Raw genomic sequence first — 24,257 nt, 5'->3', positions numbered from 1 at the left:
CCCTCTTCTTTTCTTACCCTTCACTTTGATCACAAATACCGCAGTGAGTTTCTTAAAAATTATTTGTTCATGGGAGGTGGGCGTCGCTGGCAAGACCAGCAATTGTTGCCCATCCCTTGCTGCGATAGTGTGGGAGTCTGGCGGTGAAGCTTTGTCCTTCAACGTGCCTTGTACAGGAAACTTTTGATTTACCGGCACCTAAATAACCGGAAATCTCGGTTAACCGGCAAAATTCAGGAGTAGGTTCAGGTAACTTTTATTACTTTTTTTACTCCATTTGTTGCTGTGCAAGGGTGTGGCTGCAGCTGTTGCTAAGCTACAGAGACGCTTGCAACTTGTGCCCATTGTTCTGAAGCTGTTGGGTTTGTTGCTTTATACGGAGCTCTCAGCTCCGTATCTTTTACTATAGCGTTCGGTTATCCGGAATTTTTGATGAACCGGCACCACGTCGGTCCCGTCCATGCCAGATAAAAAAAAAAGTTTCCTGTAGATGAGAGGGAAGCTCAGTCAAGGGTTGCCAACTCTGGTTGAGCAAATTCCTGGTGGTTTTATCACATGACCTCCTGCCTCCAACCGCCCGTCAAACAGCCATTTTACCTCCATCTCCAATTTCTTCATAACTTAAAAAATAATGATACCCGGACTTCAGGGGTTAAGTTACAAGGAGAGATTACACAAATTAGGGTTGTATACCCTAGAATTTAGAAGGTTAAGGGGTGATATGATCGAAGTTTTCAGAATATTAAGGGGAATTGATAAGGTAGATAGAGAGAAACTATTTCCGCTGGTTGGGGATTCTAGGACTAAGGGGCATAGCCTAAAAATTAGAGCCAGACCTTTCAGGAGTGAAATTAGGAAACGCTTCTACACACAAAGGGTGGTAGAAGTTTGGAGCTCTCTTCTGCAAATGGCAATTGGTGCTGGGGGTCAATTGTTAATTTTAAATCGGAGATCGCTAGCTTTTTGTTAACCAAAGGTATTAAGGGATATGGGGCAAAGGTGGGTATATGGAGTTAGGTCACAGATCAGCCGTGATCTCGTTGAATGGCGGAACAGGCTCGAGGGACTGAATGGCCTCCTCCTGTTCCTATATTTCTAACATTTATAAATTTTTTAAAATAGCGCTATGATTTTCTCCCGGGGTTTGCTCGGAGCAGTGTCCAGGAGATTAATCTTCAATTCCTGGAGACTCCAGGGCAATCCTGGAGAGTTGGAAACCCTCGCTCTATTAAAGGGCAGATTTCACACAGTTTAATGGTTTCGGGGTTAACTCCTGCACCAAGAAAGCACACAGAGGAATTTAGTACAAACCTGTTAAACGTTCATATGGGTACAATGTCAGTCAGGAAATATCAGGTTCACATTTCGGTGCAGAGTTTCGAATGATGGAATGTGTGCAAGAATTTGAAGGTGGAGGTTCGTGTTCAGTGACTTGCCTGACTTTATATCCATCATTTGTAATGGACACTCACCTCGAAAATCAAAAAATAAAAAGGGCAAATTTCATGAGGTTTAACGGTTTGCGAAATATGTTAACATTTTAAAGGATGAATGTGGCTTAGGCTGGCCCAGGCCAAGCCCAAGTGTTGGATGCCAATCGTCCTCTGTTCCAGCTGTAGAGTGGAGATCCGGAATCAAATCACAGGCCTCAATAATGTGTAGGGAGAATCTCAGGCTAGGGTTGCCAACGCTGGTTGAGCATACTCCTGTAGTTCTGCGCTCTTCCAATTCTGGCCTCTTGCTCACCCCCTGATTTTAATCGCTCCACCATTGGCGGCCGTGCCTTCGGCTGCCTGGACCCTAAGCTCTGGAATTCCCTCCCTAAATCTCTCCGCCTCTCTACTTCTCTCTCCTTTAAGATCCTCCTCTAAAAACCTGCCTCTTTGACCAATTCTGTACTAATATCTTCTTATGTGGCTCGGTGTCAAATTCTGTTTGATAACCGCTCCTGCCAAACGCCTTGGGACGTTTCCCTATGTTAAAGGCGCAAGTTGTTGTTGTTGTTGTAGGGAGAGAGGGATAAGAGAGAAAACAAAGAGGTTGTTATTTATAAAAATGCAAAATTTATTGTTAAACTTCAGCGAAATGCAGTGTTGAGTTCATAGTAAAATTTAGGGATATGTGGGTAACATTTGCAAACATTCGGTTCTGCCACAAAACCTGTTGTAGGTGCCACTGGCCCCAAGATCCAAAACCCCACCGTGCGATCAATGCAGGTACCGCCCAGGAGGGGGCACAATTTTGTTAAATCCTATTCCCCCCCCTCCATGGTGCCTGGCTAATTTAAACTTTATTTTTTACATTGTCTATCAGTTTTCTTCTTTGGAATACAAATAAATTTTATTCTAAATAAACTACTCTTTTATTCATCTTCTCTTCCCTGCCCCACCCCCATCCCGTCCATTTTTCTTTTTATTGTTCTCAAACCTTCCGTTCAAGCATCGATCTGGATTCACCGATCCCGCACCCCCAGCATGGAGACTGCTGTAAACGGACAGCAGGGGAAGAACTAGTTGTAGGAGCGAGAGAGAGAGAGAGAGAGAGAAAAGAGAGGTAGAGAACGGGAGGATGGGAGGGAAAGAGAGAGATCTGCACTCCAAGTCTTCAAGAGACTTTTCAAAGTCAAGTCTCATTCCGTGAGTAAAACTGCTCAGAAAGCTGCTGGTCCGTCTCTGGTAGAATAATTTCCCTAAAGACAGTAACCAGGTATCTTCACAACCACTTTGAGTGAGATTGTGAATCGCCAAATTATGAACACAGTGAATCAAGGGATATGGCGATAGGGCCGGTGAATGGAGTTGAGGTAGAAGATCAGCCATGATCTCATTGAATGGCGGAGCAGGCTCGAGGGGCCGTATGGCCGACTCCTGCTCCTAATCCTTATGTTCCTATGAACAGGTTGGTGCTACAGTGCCAAATTAGCCGGGTTGAGGCATCCCCAACATTGATTTCACATAAAGGCCCTGGCAGAGTGAGGAGGCTTTCATTTAGCCCAGGTCCCAGATACAGAAGAGTTATTTCCTAATGAACTTCACCTCCCCAGCCCCTTGGTTATTACATTCAAAGTCTTTGAGTTTGAGGGTCAGATACAGTGGAATCGTACAACATACGAATCTAAGGCTATGAATCGGCCTTCGACGACTCCTCCCCTGTAAGTACACTGACCACACTTTGTTTCCGGTGTTTCATGGATAACTGGAGGGGGGTGTTCCGATATGTGTCCTCAGCTTTCAGGTCTGCATTGTGTCTTATCAGCGTCCTTACAATTGTAGCATTGCCATTCAGGGCACCCAAGTGCAGTGAAGTCCACCCAAATCTATTGGCAGCATTGACATCGGCTTTGTGATCAAGCAACATCACAAGACTGCGGAGTCTGCCTTTGTGGGCAGCAAGATGCAGTGGCGTCCACCCTGATTCCTCAGTTACATTGGGATTGGCACCGCTTACAAGAAGCTCTGAGACAACCTCCTCTTGGTTGTAGCATGTTGCCAAGTGTAAAGGAGTCCATTCCATATCTCCACCGATATCAAGGTCAGAGGAACTTTCAATTAGCAGGTGGACGGTTGTTATTTGCCCCTTCAGAGAGGCAAGGTGCAGAGGCGTCCAATTCTGTAAGGTCTTTTGATTGATATTAGCCCCATTTTTCAAGAGATACCTACAGATCCCCGTGTGACCATTCAGTGCCGACAAATGCAAAGGGGTGGAATGAGAGTGGTCCAGACAATCGACATCAGCTCCGCTGTTGACCAGTAGCCTTGCAACCCTGAAGAAACCCCTTTCGGCCGCCAAATGGAGTGGCGTCCTGAGGCCAACCTGTGTTTTGTTTAAATCAGCTCCTTGCCCAATCAGAAGCTTGGTGATGTTATAGTGGCCGTAATAGGCTGCAAGATGAAGAGATGTACGATTGTCACTCTCCTGTAAGTTGAGATTGGCCTGGCGCGTGAAGAGAACTCGGATTACATTTTCATGGCCATTCTGAGAGGCCAGGTGGAGAGGCGACCAACCATCGTACTCCTTTACGTTGACATGGGCATCCTTATCCAACAGCAGCCGGCCAATCCGGTCATCCCCATTTTGAGATGCAAAATGCAGAGGTGCCCAATTGTCTTCATCTGTTAGATTGACATCAGCTCCCTCCTCAATTAGTAACACACACAAGTCCACAAACCTGTTCTGTACGGCTATAATCAGGGGTGTGAACCCTCTGGATGTTTGGGCATTTACAGAGCCTCCGTGCTTCAGTACAAGCTGAACAAACTCCACATCTCCAGTGAGAACAGCCAAGTGCATCAATGTGTAGTCTTCCACAAAGATCAGGGCAACATGTTCTTTTCTTAATATTCTCTTCAAGTTACTGATGTCTTTTTCTAACAGACGCTGCAGGAGTTCCCTTCTGGAGTCAATGGAGTCATCTACAATAAGAAAACATAATTACTGTAGAGTGTATGGATGGATGGTACACCATGCTATTGAATTGAATGCTAGTGACCTCTGGTATCATTAACTTGCAACTTAATCCACTTCATGTTTTGTATCTGACACTAGCGCTGCCTGATTACCAAAGATAAGAAGTGAAAGAGTGAGTAGCAGGAACCAGTTTTACCGGCTAGGCCCTGGGAGCTGTTTTATGCAATTAATTTGAACCGTTTTATGTTTTATTTTTATTCACCACAGACTCACGTAGGTATTTGGGGTGAATCTTTAAATAAGCTTAAATTTTGAGAGCGTCTGAAATTTGAATTCTCAAATCCAAACTCAGTGAAAAGGCTAATATGTGAATAGAGGAGAGCATTGAACAGACCACAAGGGAACATAGGAACAGGAGGAGGCCATTCAGCCCCTCGAGCCTGTTCCACCAATCAATGAGATCATGGTTGATCTGTATCTTAACTCCATCTACCCGCCTTGGTTCTGTTACCCTTAATACCCTTGACTAACAAAAATCTACCAATCTCAGTTTTGACATTTTTGATTGACCCCCAGCCTCAACAGCTTTTTGAGGGAGAGTTTTCCAGATTTCCACCACCCTTTGTGTGAAGAAGTGTTTTCTGACATCACAGTCTGGCTCTAGGTTTAAGGTTACACCCCCTTGTTCTGGACTCCCCCCACCAGAGGAAATAGTTTCTCTCTATCTACCCAATCAACTCCTTTAATCATCTTAAACACATCTGAAAGGGAACATACTACAGTACCTCATTAAATGCCAGGGACTCCAACACATCTCAACTACAACAGAGCAGATGGGTGCCCACCAGGGGACACAGATAGATTGTCATTAATCCAGTTCTCTGTAAATGTTGACACTCACGGAGACCACCCTGTCCTAACTTCTGAGATACAGAAGGCAATTTTAACCCTACCTGCCAGGTAGAAACCGGGCGGGTGGCCAGTTAAAATGCCCCCCCCCCGGTGACCTACCGGCCTGGTTTGTGCCGATCCTGATTTTAACCTGCTCTTCTGCGCCGGTGGGAAAGGTCCAACGCCTGAAGCCGGCAGGATCCTTCTTTAAGTACAGGAAACTTTCTTTCAACCAGCACCTAAATATTCGGAAATCTCTCTTAACCGGCAAAATTCAGGAGTCGGTTCAGGTAAGTTTTACTGTATATTAGTGGCCATGTAACCGGGGTTCCTGCACCTGTGGTCGTGCAACAGGGACTCCTGCACAAGTGCTGTGTAACCGGGGTTCCTGGATCTGTGGCCATGTAACCGGGGTTCCTGCACCTGTGGCCATGCAACAGGGACTCCTGGATCTGTGGCCGTGTAACCGGGACTCCTGCGCAAGTGCCGTGTAACCGGGGCTCCTGCACCTGTGGCCGTGTACGGGGCTCTCGTACTTTGGTAAGTATACCTCTCTGTAATCCGGACTTTTTGATCAACCGGCACCACGCCAGTCCCGTCGGTGCCAGATAAAAAAGAGTTTCCTGTACTGGGTTGATGAGGTCATCAATTTTAACTCCGGCCTGAGCCGCTGTGGTTTTTTCCCGCCAGGTGAAGATAGGAGAGTCAGCGACCATTTAACGGAAGTTTTAGTTTATTTTACTTTCCTTGTGGGGCCAGGAGAAGCGGGTGTTTTCTTTGCTGAATTACAATTACTCTTTTTACAATTTAAACACGAGCTGGGATCTCAGCCTGTGGACACCTTCACAGACACAATCTACTCAGCTCATCAAAGACACAATGAAATGATGGCCTGGGATTTGGCCAACATCCAGTTTCACCTCTGTCCCCTCCCAAGTGACCTAATTTAATGTGTAGACTGCTGCTGGGTCCAGGAAATTGACAGTCTTCCCTGGCAGACAGATTTTATAAGTTCTCAATTCATGTACCGTGAAAAGAAAAATTACTATTAGAATAATAAAAAGCACCCAGGTGAGTGCAGCTTTCACAGAATGTTAAACTATTAACAAGGATGCGTCTTGCAAGCAGGATCTCTGTATTCAAATTAATAAAAGTCATCAGGCAGAGCTTGACACAGCCTTATTGCAACTGATAGTCAACCCTTGAAGATCGCAAGAGATAATTTGTTGCTGGAATAGTTTAGAGAACGAGTTTGTAAAGGAACTGCTACCAAAGTAATTCCAGTTAATGATTGGATTGAGCAGCGATGATTCACATAAAATCCCGAAAAGAGGAAGAGGGTGGAGTGTAGTTTAGGGTTCAGACATTTGAAAAACACGTGAAAGAAGGAGGCAGGTTCCTACAACTGGACTCTGGGACCGCGTGGGGCTGAGGGAAATTACCTGCTCCGTCGCAGAATACTAGCTCGAAGGTTAGCCCAGGCTGGATGGAATGAATGTCCTTCTCTTCTACCTAAACTTATCTTCGAATTGGCTCTGTGTTCAATAAACAATGCTTTTCCTGAGACAGTGTTGCACCAAAGTGAATGGATAAGCTGAAGCAGGTAATTTAGAAAAGCAAAATACTGCGGATGCTGGAAATCTGAAATAAAAACAGAAAATGCTGGAAATGCTCAGCAGGTCGGGCAGCATCTGTGGAGAGAGAAACAGAGTTAACGTTTCAGGTCGATGACCTTTCGTCAGAACTGGAAAAAAGCAGGAAGTGGAACAGTGTTCCATTTACTGCTTTTTTCCAGTTCTAACGAAAGGTCATTGACCTGAAACGTTAACTCAGTTCCTCTCTCCACAGATGCTGCTCGACCTGCTGAGCATTTCCAGCATTTTCTGTTTTTATTTCAGGTAATTTAGATCTTGCTTTAGGGTGCAGAATATTCTAGAGACAGATTGAGTAATTATTGGTACATATGTATCTGTATAATGATGATTATAAGAGTTGATGAGGTAGAGAAACTATTTCCTCTGATGGGGGGAGTCCAGAACAAGGGGGCATAACATTAAAATTAGAGCCAGGCCGTTCAGGGGTGATGTCAGGAAGCGCTTCTTCACACAAAGGGTGGTGTAAATCTGGAACTCTCTCCCTGAAAAAGCTGTTGAGACTGGGGGTCAATCAAAAATGTCAAAACTGAGATTGCTAGATTTTTGTTCACCAAGGGTATTAAGAGTTATGGAACCAAAGTGGGACGATGGAGTTAAGATACAGATCAGCCATGATCTAATAAGATGACAGAACAGGCTCGAGGGGCTGAATGGCCTTCTCCTGTTCCTATGTATATAGCACCAGCCGTTTTGGAGAGCTGGGGAACAGTGAGTGCTTCAGAAAGCAGTGACTGAGCCAGGGGAGTTTCTTGTAAGTACAGATATGAGACATAAATCTTTCTCGAAATCATTAAAAAAAAGCAGTGAGTTTATTTCCCAGAGACCTCAGAGGAAATTTTAGCTCTTCCCCAATCAGCAGCTAAGCAGCGGGAGAGCTGCTAAAAATGAGCGGCTCCATTTCCTGCTCCGTTCCTGCCAATTCCCCATTTTAACGGCTGTTGATTTTGTCGGATTCTGGTGGGAGACTCATTAATAAATGATGTGCATGGGATCCAGATGGCAATTTAACCCACTCCTACATAGAAACACCCATCGCAGCCATATCCTGGCATGGTAAGGCTGTTGGGTAACTAGTGACACCCTCTAAGGTCAGAGTGCTTCTCTGCCCCCCCCCCCCCCCCGCCACATGGATGGTCCGGACTTCTGCTGCCTTGGCCTCCCCTCCCCCCCCAGCCATGAGATCTTCGCAACACCTCCCCCCCCCCAACACCCCCACCGCCTAGACCTACCTTGCTCCCCACCCCCCAGCTTTCTCTTGGTGATGGCGGGCAGATTCAGGGCTCCCCACCCTTCCCCCAACTTTTGACCCAACCTGCTGCCATCTTCCACCCGAAGCAGGCGAGCAGCTGGCTGGCGGCCTTAAAAATCCTCCGATGAAGACTGCCGCACAGGAGTGCCGTCCACTCAAGCGAGCTTCCCAGCCAGTGGGAGTTAGAAATTGGCCCTTCAGTGTACAGCGAATCCCTAAGTAAATGTGGGAAGAATTGCTCTCCTTGGTATTTCAAGTGAATTCAAACGGCAGAAGAAATATTCCCATGCCTGTTCATTATGTCTCCACATGCTGTGACTGGAGTAGATCATCGCCACACTGAGACAGAACAAGCGTTAAAGTTCCCGCTCTCTTGTGATTGGCTGCAGAAGCTGCAGACTGCGCCTGGGGCTGACTCTGTCACACATTGCATAACTCTTTACTACTAAGCAAAAACCACAACAGTTTCTGGTACACTAATAACAGTATCAGCAATGGTTATCGTTGTGACTTGAAGGTTTATTCTTAGCCTCTCCTGTTCCAAAAGGGGAACTGTTCAAATAATGAAGAAAATTGATTTATGCATAAAAAAATGCATGTGGCGCATTTACTTTCCCTGGATTCAGAGTGTGTTTGGATTTGCTGTGAAAATGGGACAACTATAGGTGGCATCTCAATCTGATCTTGGCATTCGACCTCTGCCAGGAGTTGTGGAATTGAAGGCACCAATCTTTGGTACCAATCTATCTCTATTGCACACACGTACAACCAGTCACACAGGTAGATAAATTCACACTTCAAGGTACTGACTGATGTTATGGTAATTTTCCATTGGCATCAACATCAATCTAACACCTCTCCCAAGTGGCCATCCTTCATGTGTAAGCCTAGACAGCAAGTGTCAACAACAACATTTATATAACCCCTTTAAGATAGTAAAATGTCCCAAGGCGCTGCACAGGGGCTTTATAAAACAAAAATTGACACCCAGCCACATAAGGAGATATTAGGGCAGATGACCAAAAGCTTGAAAAGAAAAAAAAGAAAGACTTGCATTTCTATAGCGCCTTTCACGGCCACCGGGCGTCTCAAAATGCTTTACAGCCAATGAAGTACTTTTGGAGTGTAGTCACTGTTGTAATGTAGGAAACATGGCAACCAATTTGCACACAGCAAGCTCCCACAAACAGCAATGTGATAATGACCAGATAATCTGTTTGAGTGATGTTGATTGAGGGATAAATATTGGCCAGGACACCGGGGAGAACTTCCCTGCTCTTCTTCACAATAGTGCCATGGGATCTTTAATGTCTCATCCAAACGACAGCACCTCCAACAGTGCAGCACTCCCTCAGCGCTGCACTGGAGTGTCAGCCTAGATTTTTGTACTCAAGTCCCTGGAGTGGGACTGTGAACCCACAACCTTCTGACTCAGAGGCGAGTGTGCTACCCACTGAGTCACTGGCTGACACTTGGCCACAGAGGTAGGTTTTAAGGAGTGTTTTAAAAGAGGAGAGAGAGGTAGAGAGGTGGAGATGTTTAGGGATGGAATTCCAGAGCTTAGGGCCCAGGCAGCTGAAGGCACGGCCACCAATGGTCAGTAGGTTATTTGGTCATGGGGAGGGTGGGCGTTAGAGCCAAACCCAGTACTGGGCTCACCCATTTACGACCCACTCACAGTCAATGGGCAGAAAGTCATACCAGTATTCACACAAGTGCAGGGATTGCACACACACCATGGCTACATTTGGAGAGGGATATATATAGTATATACACACTTAGAGCAATGTATATGTAGACAGTTAGTATATGGGGTACAGCAGTGTAGTGGTTATGCTACTGGACTAGCAACTCAGAGATTATAAGTTCAAATCGCCCCATGAAAAGTTGTGGAAAAATGGCCATGTACGCTGCCGGGTTTTAATTTAAAAATCTGACTGGTTCTCTGATGCCCTTCAGACAAGGGAACCTGCTGCCCCCTACCCAATGAAGGCTGTCTTTCAGATAGGACATTAAACCGAGGCCCCGTCTGCTCTCTCAGGTTGACGTAAAAGATCCCATGGCACTATTTTGAGGGGAGTTCGCCCCGGCGTCCTGGGGCCAATATTGATCCCTCAACCAACATCACTAAAACAGATTATCTGGTCATTATCACATTGCTGTTTGTGGGAGCCTGCTGTGCGCAAATTGGCTGCCACGTTTCCCACATTACAACAGTGACTACACTTCAAAAATGTACTTCATTGTCTGTAAAGTGCTTTGAGACATCCTGAGGTCATGGAAGGCGCTATAGAAATGCAAGTCTTTCTTTCTGTGACTCTAGCTCTTCAAGTGCTCCGAATTAGTCTGGCAAGCCACAACAATGGCTACTAGGAGCCCCACCACCACCTCTTCAGGGCAACTGGGGAAGGCGGATAAATGTGACCTGCCAGAATTGCCCTCATCCAGTGAACTAATTAACAAAAGAAATTCGTACTATTTAAAGTTTTTATATCTGCCAGACAACAACAACAACTTGTATTTATATAGCGCCTTTAATGTAGTAAAACATCCCAAGGCGTTGCACAGGAGTATTTTAAGACAAAAAATTTGACACTGAACCTCATAAGGATAAATTAGGGCAGGTGACCAAAAGCTTGGTCAAAGAGGTAGGTTTTAAGGAGCATCTTAAGGGAGACAGAGAGGTTTAGGCAGGGAATTCCAGAGCTTAGGGCCCAGGCAACAGAAGGCACAGCCACCAAAGGTTGAGCGATTATAATCAGGGATGATCAAGAGGGCAGAATTAGAGGAGCACAGATAACTCGGGTGGTTGTGGGGCTGGAGGAGGTTACAGAGATAGGGAAGGACGAGGCCTCGGGAGGGCTTTGAAAACAAGGATGAGAATTTTGAAATCGAGGCGCTGCTTAACCGGGAGCCAATGTAGGTCAGCAAGCACAGGGATGATGGGCGAACGGGACTTGGTGCGAGTTAGGACTCTAAAGTTATACGATTGTAAAGAGCAAACATGTCAGATTGTAGAGTTCCCAGAGTGTTCCTGATTTGCCAATGTTAACCACGTGAAGACATCGTCGCCATGGACCAATCACAACACTGCAATCAATTCCAAATGAACACACAAGGCAGCCATTTTATGTTGATGGTGTCTCTTCCCCCCATTGTTTTACTCGATATTCCTATTTTATAATATTTGCTGCAATTTTATTTTCCAGTCTTCTTTTTTTTTAAATAGTGTTAGTGTTTTTCACTTTCTTTAGTTTAATTTCTTTCTCTCCCGCATGGCCAGGTCTCGACTCGTTCATTCAGTAGCTCTGCCCCACTCGATCTAAGCACGGCCACGTGAATCGAGATTCCAGCCGCGTCACAAAATACAGTGCGTTCGTCACTTTTAAATGCAGCCTGAAATCCGGGAGGCCGAATGATGCCTTGGTGCAAGCAATACCTCTCCACTCACCTGGCCTCGGACCCTTAGCATGGGTACAATAAATACCCTGGACTCTGTAGTATGGGCACAGTGTACATACTCACCACTGCTACCGGCCTCTGACAACAGACTCAACTTCTGCAATTCATTTCTCGTGATCTCTGCAATTATTGTTTCGTTCTGCAGGAAGGGAGAAAAAGAATGGGGCTGGATTTTTCGGGGTTGTAGTCCTGCCTCCATTGAGTTCTAGCCAACCCACGTGATTTTGACTTGATTGGCCTTGTTGAGCCCGCCCAGTGGGCTCAGCAGGCCAATTAAGGGCCACCCGGCAACAGGTGATGTCACAGATTGATATTTCATCTGTCAAGACCTTTTGACAGATGAAATATCAGCGTTTGACAGCTGTTTGAAGCTGTCAAACACTGACAATCTGTACTCCAGGTTAATTCCTTCCTCTCAGGATGATTTAGAGATCTCCCCGGAACAGAAAGCAGAGGCTGCAGATTTTGACAGCTCGCGGCCATTCTGCTTTCTGTGCCGGTGAGATGAGGGACTCCCGAGACCTGAAGGAAGGAAGGAAGGCTGTAAAGGTAAGTAAATGTATGTAAAACTTCTTTAAACACTTTACACACACCAAACACACTTACCTCTGCACTCATGCACCCATCACTCACCTGAACACCGGACATCTCGACCCCACCAAGCCCTTCAGCGCGATGGTCCGCCTCCTCTAACTTGGCGTGGTTTGGAGCCATTGGGAATCCCACACTTCAACATTAAAAATAGGGATTAGGCTAAAAACTGCCTGTTAACTACCTGTTAACAGACAGTTAATTGGCACTAATCCCCTTCCCGCCTCGGGGAGGCGGGTCCCAGCGCGGGTCGGGTACCCGCCTCCTTTGAAACTGGCATGGAGGCGGGTTGGGGGCGGGATGGGTTCGTGCCCCCCGATTTGGGAATTTTAATCCCCCACACGCCTCCAATCCCGACTCCACAGCCCAATGAAAATCCTGCCCAATGTTTTTCTTTCGATTAGACACTTTACAGCCTTCTGGACTCAACATTGAGTTCAACAATTTCAGACTTTAACCCCTGCCCCCATTTTTCAGGCTGTTTATTATTCTGCCATCCGCTTTTGCAACATTTAATCTCTCCTGCCTCCTGCCCAAGCACAGACTGTTCCATCAATTCTTTCCTCCCCTCCCCTCCCCTCCCCTCCCCCCTTTCCCTGCCTCCGCACCTGCTTAAACCCTGTTACACCTCGAACCTTTTCCAGTTCTGATGAAGGGTCCCAGACCTGAAACGTGAACTCTGTTTCTCTCTCTACGGATGCTGCCTGGCCTGCTGAGTGCTTCCAGCATTTTCTGTTGTTATTTCAGATTTCCAGCATCCGCAGTATTTTGCTATTGTAGAAAAAGAAAGTTGGCTGACTGTCGGGAAATTCTAGACCTCCTCTTTTTATTTGCTTAAGCAACGCTCAATAAGTTGCTTGTCGTCTTGTTAAATGATGAGTGTTTGCTGACTGAATTAGCGCGCACATCAAGGTGAGGAATGTCAGTGTTGAGGAGTGGAACACTCTTTGGAGTTTAGAAGAATGAGAGGTGATCTCATTGAAACATATAAAATTCTTAGAGAGCTTGACAGGGTAGATGCTGAGAGGCTGTTTCCCCTGGCTGGAGAGTCTAGAACCAGGGGTCACAGTCCAGGATACGGGGTCGGCCATTTAGGACTGAGATGAGGAGGAATTTCTTCACTCAGAGGGTGGTGAATCTTTGGAATTCTCTACCCCTGCGGGCTGTGGATGCTCAGTCGTTGAGTATATTCAAGACTGAGATCGATTTTTGAGAACTAAGGGAATCAAGGGATATGGGGATAGTGCGAGAAAGTGGAGATGAGGTAGAAGATCAGCCATGATCTTGTTGAATGGCAGAGCAGCCTCGAGGGGCCGAATGGCCGACTCCTGCTCCTATTTTTGATGTTCTTATGCTATCCAATACCACCTGCAGCAACTCCCAGTCCACAGAACCCTCTCTCTGCCTGGCTAACTCCTCCAGAAGTGAAACAGAACCACAATCTCGATCACAGTGTCGCAGCAAAATAAACCACCAGTAACAACGCTTTGATTTAAGTTCCGACTGGTCATCATAGAATAAAATCAGAGAATGAAACAGCAGAGAAGGAGGCCATTCGGCCCATTGTGCCTGTGCTGGCTCTCTGAAAAGCTTTGAAAGAAGGTACCAGACTGATACCTGGGATGGCAGGAATGACGTATGAGGAGAGAGTGGGTCGATTGGGCTTGTATTCGCTAGAGTTTAGAAGAATGAGAGGGGATCACATTGAAACATAAAATTCTAACAGGACTAGACAGACTAGATGCAGGAAGGATGTTCCCGATGGCTGGGGAGTCCAGAACCAGGGGTCACAGTCTAAGGATAAGGGGTAAGCCATTTAGGACTGAGATGAGGAGGAATTTCTTCACCCAGAGAGTGGTGAACCTGTGGAATTCTCTACCACACAAGACAGTTGAGGCCAATTCATTAAATATATTCAAGAAGGAGTTGGATATATTTCTCAAGGCTAAAGGGATCAAGGGATATGAGGAGAAAGCAGGGACAGGGTACTGAACTTGGATGATCAGCCATGATCTCATTGAATGGCGGGGCAGGCTCGAGGGGCCAAATGGCCTACTCCTGCTCCTATCTTCTATGTAATCTCTCCAATTTAGTCTCACTCCCCAGCTTGTTCCCCACAGCCCAGCTTGTTCCCCACGGCCCAGCTTGTTCCCCACGGCCCAGCTTGTTCCCCACGGCCCAGCTTGTTCCCCACGGCCCAGCTTGTTCCCCACGGCTCAGCTTGTTCCCCACAGCCCTGCAAATTAGTTCTCTTCAACTACACATCCAATTGCCTTTTGAAAGTTCCTATGAAATCTGATTCCACTGGCCTTTCAGTTACAGGAAACTCTTTTTTATCCGGCACCGACGGGACCGACGTGGTGCCGGTTTATCAAAAAGTCCAGATTACAGAGAGGTATAGTTAAAAGGTACGAGAGCCCCGTACACGGCCACAGATCCAGGCGTCCCTGTTGCATAGCAACAGGTGCAGGAACCTCGGCCACAGATCCAGGCGTCCCTGTTGCATAGCAACAGGTGCAGGAACCTCGGCCACGGATCCAGGCGTCCCTGTTGCATAGCAACAGGTGCAGGAACCTCGGCCACGGATCCAGGCGTCCCTATTGCATAGCAACAGGTGCAGGAACCCCGGTTACACGGCCACAGATCCAGGAACGGCCACTAATATGAAGTGAAACTTACCTGAACCTACTCCTGAATTTTGCCGGTTAACAGAGATTTCCGGTTATTTAGGTGCCGGTAAATCGAAAGTTTCCTGTAGTGCGTTCCAGATCATAACAGCCCTCTGTGTGAAGAATTTTCTCCTCATTTCCCTTCTAGTTCTTTTGCCGATTATTTTAAATCTATGATCTCTGGTTGTCGACCCACTTGCCAGAGGAAATCGTTTCTCTACCACTTGCCTACTTGATCTGGGTGAAGCTATTTACAGAAAATTACATAGAATGTACAGTACAAAAAACAGGTCATTCGGCCCAACTGGTCTGTGCGCCGGTCATTATGCTCCACACGGGCCTCCTCCCACCCTGCTTCATTCTCACCCCATCTGCATAACCATCTATCTGCATATCCTTCTATTTAAAGCAACAACACTCAATCCAATCAAACACAACTCTTTGCCAAGTAACTGATATGAAGAGAAAGGCCATCGTGGGAGATCACCGTACACGGAGGCTGCTACTCGATGATCGGGGAGCCAACTTTGGCTTTTCCGTTGGTTTGTTGATTTGAATATCTGGAAATTGTAACAGGCCGTACAGCATTTCAGTTTCCACAACGATTTCTGGAGAAGAAAATGTTTAAAAGTTAGTTTCCGGCCGAGAGGTTTATCAGCTTGAATTTCCTGGGAATTTTCAGCGTAAGTACACCCTAAGAGCAGAGCTGCGCCATATTCCCCCCTCCCCCACCGAGGAAATTCGCCCGTGACTGATTTACACTGGTTTTACATCGAAACTTCGCTGCGCGTGAATTCCCTCGATCATTTGCGCTGCTCCCAAATTATGTCCTTCTGAACGCCACTGGACTCATTAATATAGCCCCGCCTCCGCGCACGAGACCAGAGAACGCGAGTTTCCTGCATTTGGGTCAGTTCTGAATGGGTGCAAATTTAGTCCCAGCGGGACCCAAAATCACTATTTTTGGTATAAAAACAGAAAATGCTGGAAATACTCAGCAGGTCAGGCAGCATCTGTGGAGAGAGCAACATCAGCATCTGTAGAGAGAGAAACATCAGCATCTGTAGAGAGAGAAACATCAGCATCTGTAGAGAGAGAAACATCAGCATCTGTGGAGAGAGAAACATCGGCATCTGTGGAGAGAGAAACATCAGCATCTGTGGAGAGAGAAACATCAGCATCTGTAGAGAGAAACATCAGCATCTGTAGAGAGAGAAACATCAGCATCTGTGGAGAGAGAAACATCAGCATCTGTGGAGAGAGAAACATCAGCATCTGTGGAGAGAGAAACATCAGCATCTGTGGAGAGAGAAACATCAGCATCTGTGGAGAGAGAAACATCGGCATCTGTGGAGAGAGAAACATCAGCATCTGTGGAGAGAGAAACATCAGCATCTGTGGAGAGAGAAACATCAGCATCTGTGGAGAGAGAAACATCAGCATCTGTGGAGAGAGATTTCCAGCATCCGCAGTACTTTGCGTTTGTATCACTATTTCTGGTATTTTATAGCCAAGTTTTTGCAATTACCTTTTTTTTTATTTCAGTGGATATTTCTTTGAATTTTTTTTTTAATGGCACCAGAATCTGTTACATTAAAGAGAGGAAAAAACTTCCACGATTACAGTTTCATAAACATGCTGCAATGAATGTGCATAAATGGTGGTTTAATGGCTTCAATCTTTAATTTTTATAATATCAGTAATATAAAGAGGGACTTAAAGAAGAGAGATGTTCTGCATGTTCTGTGCTTTCCTCAGGCCCGATTAGATCCGATGATTTCTGCTGGTTTAATGCTGGTTTTTATGTCGGGTGTACACCGATGAGATTCTCAGGAAACTTTGGCATAGGTTGCCATCGGCAGCAACACCACAGGGACCCAGTAAAGTGCGGTGTCATTTTGGTGTAAGTCGGATTGAAGAAATTCTGGCCCACGTCATATTACCTTGGTGACAATAATAACATGTATTGTGACGAATTCCCCCCACTTCCTTCGTCCCACCATTGGCAGCCATGCTTTCAGCCATCTAGGGCTTAAACTCTGAAATTCACTCCCCGCCTCACTACCTCTCTCTCCTCCCTTAAGACACTTCTTAAAACCTACTTCTTTGGCCAAGCTTTTGGTCACTTGACCTCATGTCTCCCTTCTTTGGTTGGGTTTCAATTTATTTAGTCTCATTACCCTCCTGTGAAGCACCTTGGGACATTTTACTACGTTAAAGGCGCTATATAAATATATAAGTTATTGCTGTTGCTGCCACCAACTGCACAAAACTCAGGGGTTGGGAACCAGTGGCAATGGCAAAACGCTAAACCACCGATAAAACCAGCCCATGATGAGCCACAATGACACACAGTGGGCACATTCAAGGGTCCTACAGAAAGTTATTGGTTATAAATCAAGAGGTAGTGAGAGAGCTGCTGGGGGCAGGTATAGCTCGGTATTTATTGGAGGGTAAAAGAGACAAGCGGAAATCCCGTCGGAGAGAAGAGCAGAACTTCTTCAAGGTGGGCATTCCTGGAAGAGAGGTGGCGGTGATACAAAAGCAAAATACTGCGGATGCTGGAAATCTGAAATAAAAACAGAAAATGCTGGAAATACTCAACAGGTCAGGCAGCGTCTGTGGAGAGAGAAACAGAGTCAACGTTTCAGGTCGAAGACGAAGGTTCTGACGAAGGGTCATCGACCTGAAACGTTAACTCTGTTTCTCTCTCCACAGATGCTGCCTGGCCTGCTGAGTATCTCCAGCATTTTCTGTTTTTATTTCAGATTTCCAGCATCCGCAGTATTTTGCTTTTCTATTTATTATAGGGTGTTGCTTAATGTAGTTGTTTGAAATTTGTTTTGGTAACAGCTGTTGAGTGGAATCCAAGAATGTGTTGGCAGGTTATAGAAGGCTCGAGTCACCACTGGACAATGTGTTAGGAATTTCCATGTGCACAGTTCAAATCCAAACACTTTCTTAATCCCTGGCCTGTATTTTGTATGTAAACAATGTCCACAATTCCATAGACCCACTGCCCGTCCCCAAGTTCAGGGGGTCTAGAACGAGGGGTCACAGTCTCAGGATACGGGGTAGGACATTTAGTATTGAGATGAGGAGAAATTTCTTCACTCAGAGGGTGGTGAACCTGTGGAATTCTCTACCACAGAAGAATTTTTTGCCTCTGTGTTCACTATGGAGAAAGACGATGTAGACATAGAAGTCGGGCAAGGGGACTGTGACATACTTGAACATATTAGCATCGAGGGGGAGGAGGTACTAACGGTTTTAGCAGGCCAAAAAGTGGATAAATCCCCAGGCCCGGACGAGATGTATCCCAGGCTGTTGTGTGAGGCAAAGGAGGAGATTGCAGGGGCTCTGACACAAATTTTCAGAACCTCTCTGGCCACAGGGGATGTACCAGAGGACTGGAGAACAGCTAACGTAGTACCATTATTCAAGAAGGGTAGCAGGGATAAACCAGGGAATTACAGGCCAGTGAGCCTAACATCTGTGGTAGGGAAATTATTGGAAAAAATTCTGAGGGACAAAATTAGTCTCCACTTGGAGAGGCAAGGATTAATCGGGGATAGTCAGCATGGCTTTGTCAAGAGTAAATCATGTCTGACCAATCTGATTGAATTTTTTGAGGGGGTGACTAGGTGTGTGGATGAGGGAAATGCTGTGGATGTGGTTTACATGGACTTCAGTAAAGCTTTTGACAAAGTCCCGCATAGGAGACTGGTCAAGGAGGTAAGAGCCCATGGGATCCAGGGGGCCTTGGCGCGTTGGATCCTAAACTGGCTGAGTGGCAGGAGGCAGAGGGTGATGGTCGAAGGTTGCTTTTGTGACTGGAAGCCTGTGTCCAGTGGGGTACCTCAGGGATCGGTGCTGGGTCCCTTGCTGTTTGTGATCTACATTAATGATTTGGATGAGAATGTAAAGGGTATGATCAGTAAGTTCGCGGATGACACGAAAATTGGTGGGGTGGTAAATTGCGAGGAGGAAAGCCTCAGGCTACAGGACGATATTAACGGGTTGGTCAGATGGGCAGAAAAGTGGCAAATGGAATTTAACCCAGAAAAGTGCGAGGTGATGCATTTTGGACGGACAAATAAGGCAAGGGAATACACAATGAGTGGTAGGACCCTAGGAAGTACAGAGGGTCAGAGGGACCTTGGTGTACATGTACATAGATCCCTGAAGGCAGCGGAACAGGTAGATAAGGTGGTTAAAAAGGCATATGGGATACTTGCCTTCATTAGCAGAGGCATAGAATATAAGAGCAGGGAGGTTATGATGGGGCTGTACAAAACGCTGGTGAGGCCACAGCTGGAGTACTGTGTGCAGTTCTGGTCGCCTCACTATAGGAAGGATGTGATTGCTTTGGAGAGGGTGCAGAGAAGATTCACCAGGATGTTACCTGGGATGGAGCGCCTCAGCTATGAAGAAAGACTCAACAGGCTGGGGTTGTTTTCCTTGGAGCAAAGGAGGCTGAGGGGGGACCTGATTGAGGTGTACAAAATGATGAGGGGCATAGATAGGGTAGATAAAGAGGAACTTTTCCCCTTAGTAGGGGGGTCAATAACAAGGGGGCATAGATTCAGGGTAAGGGGCAGGAGATTTAGGGGGGATTTGAGGAGGAACTTTTTCACCCAGAGGGTGGTTGGAATCTGGAACTCACTGCCTGAAAGGGTGGTAGAGGCAGGAACCCTCACAACATTCAAGAAGCATTTGGATGGGCACTTGAAATGCCATTGCATACAAGGCTATGGACCAAATGCTGGAAAATGGGATTAGACTGGACAGGGATTGATGGACGGCGCAGACACGATGGGCCGAAGGGCCTCTTTCTGCGCTGTAAAACTCTATGGGCTAGATTTTCAGTATAGGCAGTTTTGGGGCGCTAACCTTAGCGCCCGCCCGAAGTTAGCGCCCGCCCCAAAGTAGCGCCCCGTTGCCGGGAATTCAGTGGCTTCGCCCTAAGAGGTTGGTGGAGCGCTAAAAGAGGCGTTCCACTACTCTCTTTAGGCGCTAAGCCGGCGGTCCAGAGGGATAGCGCCCAGGCGGGGCGCAGCACGGGTGCGGTCATTTTTGCACTGACAGCAGACCCCGTGGTGCCGACCAGCTCTTAAAGGGGGAAGGGACGAATTGGTCTGCTGCCACGCCCTGCACACTGCAGCCTTGCAAAGAGGCCTCAACACTACTGCTCAGCCCCAGGGAGTCATGGCAACGCCAGAGAAGGCCCGTCAGCGTGCCCTGCGCTTCTCAGAGGGTGATCTGGACATAATGGTCACAGCTCTGGAGGTGAGGCGCAAGATCTTGTTTCCAGACAGTGGGAGGAATCCAACCCACCACGACTACACCAAAGCCTGGAAGCAGATCGCCCAGAGGGTGACGTTCACCGGCGAGGCCCCCAGGACCCACACACAATGCCGTAAGAAATACAACGATCTGACCAGGATTGTGAGGGTGAGTAGCCTTTCCAGTCTCCTCCTCATTCTTGCATGTACACCTGACATGATGGGCAAAGGGACCTGAAAGTCCTTTTGGCCAGCCCTCAGCCAGCAGCATTGGGACAGTCATGAGCATCAAATGGCCATTCGGCACTCTACACTTTGGCCAAGCTATTCCACCATGGGAGGCAGTGGACAGTACATCAGGGCTTCACTCTGTCCAAGCTATTCCACCATGGGAGGCAGTGCACACTACATCAGGGCTTCACTCTGTCCAAGCTATTCCACCATGGGAGGCAGTGCACACTACATCAGGGCTTCACTCTGTCCAAGCTATTCCACCATGGGAGGCAGTGCACACTACATCAGGGCTTCACTCTGTCCAAGCTATTCCACCATGGGAGGCAGTGCACACTACATCAGGGCTTCACTGCGCACTTACAGCCCGTCCTTTCTCTTGCAGGCTAAAGTAGCGTTTAATCGCCAGGCCCGTGCCAGGGGTGGCCGCGCCAAGCTGCAGAAGCTCACTCGGCTGGAGGAGCGCGTGTGTGTGCTCATGGGAGCACGTGTGATTGTCCCCACAGCGTGCGGTGTATCCGACCCTCCACTGCCCGGCAATGGTAAGGACCTCGCCTTTTGGCCCTCTCGCGTCGCACTGGCCCATCCGAGCTACCTCCTTTGCCACTGTCCCACCAATGCGCTGAATCCCACCAGTCCTAACTCCCTCGCTGACGCCGTCTCCTCACTCTGAAGCTACTCTTGTGCATTCCTGCTTTCAGCTGGTGACGACCAGGACCCTGAGGCTGCCAGTGACAGCACCTCCGACCAGGAGGAGGAGGAGGAGCAAGCCGGACCTTCGGGGGAACAGTCACGTCCCGCAGGAGAGGAGGAAATGCTCGACACCTCCTCACTGGACGAGTGCCTGGAGGAACTGTCGCAGGGCAATGCAGCTTCTGGGACCAGTGGCGTCCAGCCACCCAGCAGCCGTGCGCGTGGCCCGCGGCCTTCCCCCCAAAGGGGGGAAGGATCAGAGGGGAGTACTGCTGCTCGGCACACTCGCCGTCACCAACGCGGCAAGGGTCCCCTAGTTCGGCCCCCTCCTCCCCAGCGGGAGAGTCGCAACTCCAGTCCGGACACCTTCACTTCGGAGGAGGTGCGGAAGCTCGATCAGATGGCCGACGACTCGGACCGGCGCCACACGGAGCTCATGAGCGTGGTGGGGCGCATGCCTGAGGCCATCGAGTCGCTGGCGACCAGTGTGCGCGAGTTCGGGGCAGCAACTGCCGCGACTGGCCGCATGCTAACTGATGCCATCAAGACCCTGGCGGATGTGATGCGCGCGCACACCAGGACCACAGGGCCACTCACTGCTGCCACACGCGCTGTCTCAGGCAGGCATCGCCAGGGCAGGCGCCGCGCTGGACCATCCCAGCAAGCCGGCCGTCGGCTGATTGCTGCGGATCCTGCAGTGCGGGCCCGGCCGAGTGCCACCGCGCCACAGCACCAGCCAGCGCATCCCAGACGCCAGCTGGCCCACATTGCGCCATCCGTCGCCGCCATTCCCCCTCTGGGGCGTCAAGGGCAAGCGGCTGCAGCTGATGGTGGCCAGGCTCAGGTGCGCCACTCAGGAGACGGCCCCTCGAGGCCCAAACGCCGTGTAGGCCGCCCCCCAGCGGCATCTGGCGGAAGGGCATCTGAGCCTCAGGCGCCTTCCCCCAGCCTCGCAGCAGCCACTGGGCAGAGCTTGCGAAGGAGCAGCAGGCAGGGCAGGGGAGGCAAAATGCTGGCCAAGGTCTCGCCCTCGCGGGCCACTCAGTAGAGGGTGTGGCCAGCTTTCCTTTAATATGGCGGTGGCCATCTTTATTTTGCCCATGGTTGTGCTTTTGGAGGGCTTTTTTTTTGCGTTAGGCCGACGTTGAGGCCCGGTTTCAATAAAGGTGGAGTGGCTCCTCCCCAGTTTGTGGGAGTGAGTCGTTTGTTGGGCTTTTTGTGGGGCCCGTTTATTGTTTTTGGGGATTCATGTGGGAAGGGCTTTTCATTTTTGTTTAATAAAAAATTATCTTTATTCATGCAGTCTCCATGGTTGTTCTTCTTAGTGTTTGTTGGCTTCGCCGGCTGAGGGCTTGCGGAGCGGCTGCATTCATCTTCCCTCATGGCCCCTGGCCATTCCCTGACAGGGGGCTTAGAAGTACCGTGTAATAAGGTGGCGTCGTGCGGCCCTTGGCCCTGGTCGCTCCCTCCTGGGAACGTACTCCTGCTCCTCCTCCTCCTCCTCCTCCTCCTCCTCATGCTCCTCCTGCTCCTCCTCCTGAGGTGCTGGTCCAACGTCAGGTGGCAGTGCCTGAGTCCTGCGGATAGCCAGGTTGTGTAGCATGCAGCAAACCACCACAAATTGGGAGACCCGGTCCGGCGAATACTGGAGAGCTCCTCCGGAGCGATCAAGGCAGCGGAACCGCTGCTTGAGGACCCCAATAGTTAGCTCGATGATGTTGCGGGTGGTTTGATGGCTCTCGTTGTAGGCCTCTTCAGCAGCGGTCCTGGGCGCGCGGAGCGGGGTCATGAGCCAGGTGCACAAAGGATAGCCTTTGTCCCCGAGTAGCCATCCTCTTGGGGGAGGCTGTGCCTGGAACATGTCATGCACAGTACTCTGCCGCAGGATAAAGGCATCGTGGCTGCTGCCTGGGAAGCTGGCATTGACTGCCATGATGCGCTGCTTGTGGTCACAGACCAGCTGCACATTCAGAGAATGGTAGCCCTTCCTGTTGCGATACTGCTCGCCATGCTCCAGAGGGGCCCGCAAAGCCACATGCGTACAGTCAATGGCGCCCTGCACCAAGGGGAATTCCCCGAGTCTGGAAAATCCCAATGCGCGCTGATGCTGGCTCTCCAGGGCCATGGGGAAGGAGATGAATTGGCTTCTCCTTCTGAACAGTGCTTCGGTCACCTGGCGGATGCAGCGATGCGCGCCGTACTGGGAGATGTTTGCTATGTCCCCAGCAGCGTATTGGAAGGAGCCGGTGGCATAGAAGTTCAATGCCACCGTCACCTTCACTTCCACCGACAGAGACGTCCTGCACCTGAGCTTTGGCCGCAGATCTCGGCGAAGCAGGTGGCAGATCTCTGCAATCACCCCCTTTCGGAATCGGAGCCTTTTAACACATCGCGCGGCACTCATGTTTAGGTAGGAGCGCTGCTGGCGGTATAGCCTGACTGGGTAAGGCCTACGTGGCCGACGCCTGTAGCCCCCTCTGCCTCTAGCCAGGGCTGCCCCTCTCACAATGCGTCTGCGAGCCCTACGGACATGGAGCTGCAGCTCCGCGTTGGCACCCCATGCAACCCCCATCAAATCCTGGCAAACAGTCTAATTTCCAAATGGCCACTTGCAGCGCTATTGCCTGAGTCCAAAAATACCTGGCTCTTGCTGCTTGAAACCAGTTAGCTATCCTCCTTGTTGTGTCTCCAGAAATGCGTTGCACAAGACTGTTTTCAGAAAAAAGGATGGCCTTTATACTGGAGAGGACGTTCCCTTTAATTAGCGCCCCCCGGGGCCCGCACTGGTTGTGTTGCGTTCCTTTTTCCAAACGCTCCGGCCGCCCGCCGCACAATGGGGCGGTCCGACTGAAGTTTGCAATCGGGGCGGCCAAAGGGCGTTGCACGAGGATGTGACGTCATTTTCTGCGCGCGCATCCGGGCGGGCGCTAAACTTTGCGCCGGCGCTAACGGGCAACTTAATTTGGGGCGGGGCGCAAACTGCGCTGCGCCCGGGCGCTACACGCATAGCGCCCGGAAATCACTTCTCTTAAGGCGCTAACTGCTGGCGCAAGCAACTGAAAATCTAGCCCCTGGACTCTATGACTCTATAAGGCTGTGGAGGCCAAGTCACTGAATATATTGA

The 24,257-nt window shown here is 48.7% G+C and overlaps 1 protein-coding gene across 1 annotated transcript in view; it reads right to left on the bottom strand.

Annotated features, from left to right (window-relative positions):
• Positions 1-2,038: 2,038 nt before the first annotated feature.
• The window catches only part of ankk1 (ankyrin repeat and kinase domain containing 1), a 29,822-nt gene continuing 7,603 nt past the window's right edge, over positions 2,039-24,257 (bottom strand). The window contains exons 6-8 of the mRNA XM_085967796.1: positions 15,417-15,532; positions 11,728-11,803; positions 2,039-4,412 (exon numbers count right to left, since the gene is read on the bottom strand). Of these exons, the coding sequence (XP_085823922.1) occupies positions 3,121-4,412; positions 11,728-11,803; positions 15,417-15,532 (1,484 nt within the window). The 3' untranslated portion in view covers positions 2,039-3,120. The remainder of the gene's footprint in view (positions 4,413-11,727; positions 11,804-15,416; positions 15,533-24,257) is intronic.

The sequence above is a fragment of the Somniosus microcephalus genome, chromosome 26 (assembly GCF_052327205.1).
Source record: "Somniosus microcephalus isolate GS21.2 chromosome 26, FLI_Smic_1.0, whole genome shotgun sequence".
Taxonomy (NCBI): domain Eukaryota; kingdom Metazoa; phylum Chordata; class Chondrichthyes; order Squaliformes; family Somniosidae; genus Somniosus; species Somniosus microcephalus.
This window is presented reverse-complemented; position numbering and strand designations above follow the sequence as displayed.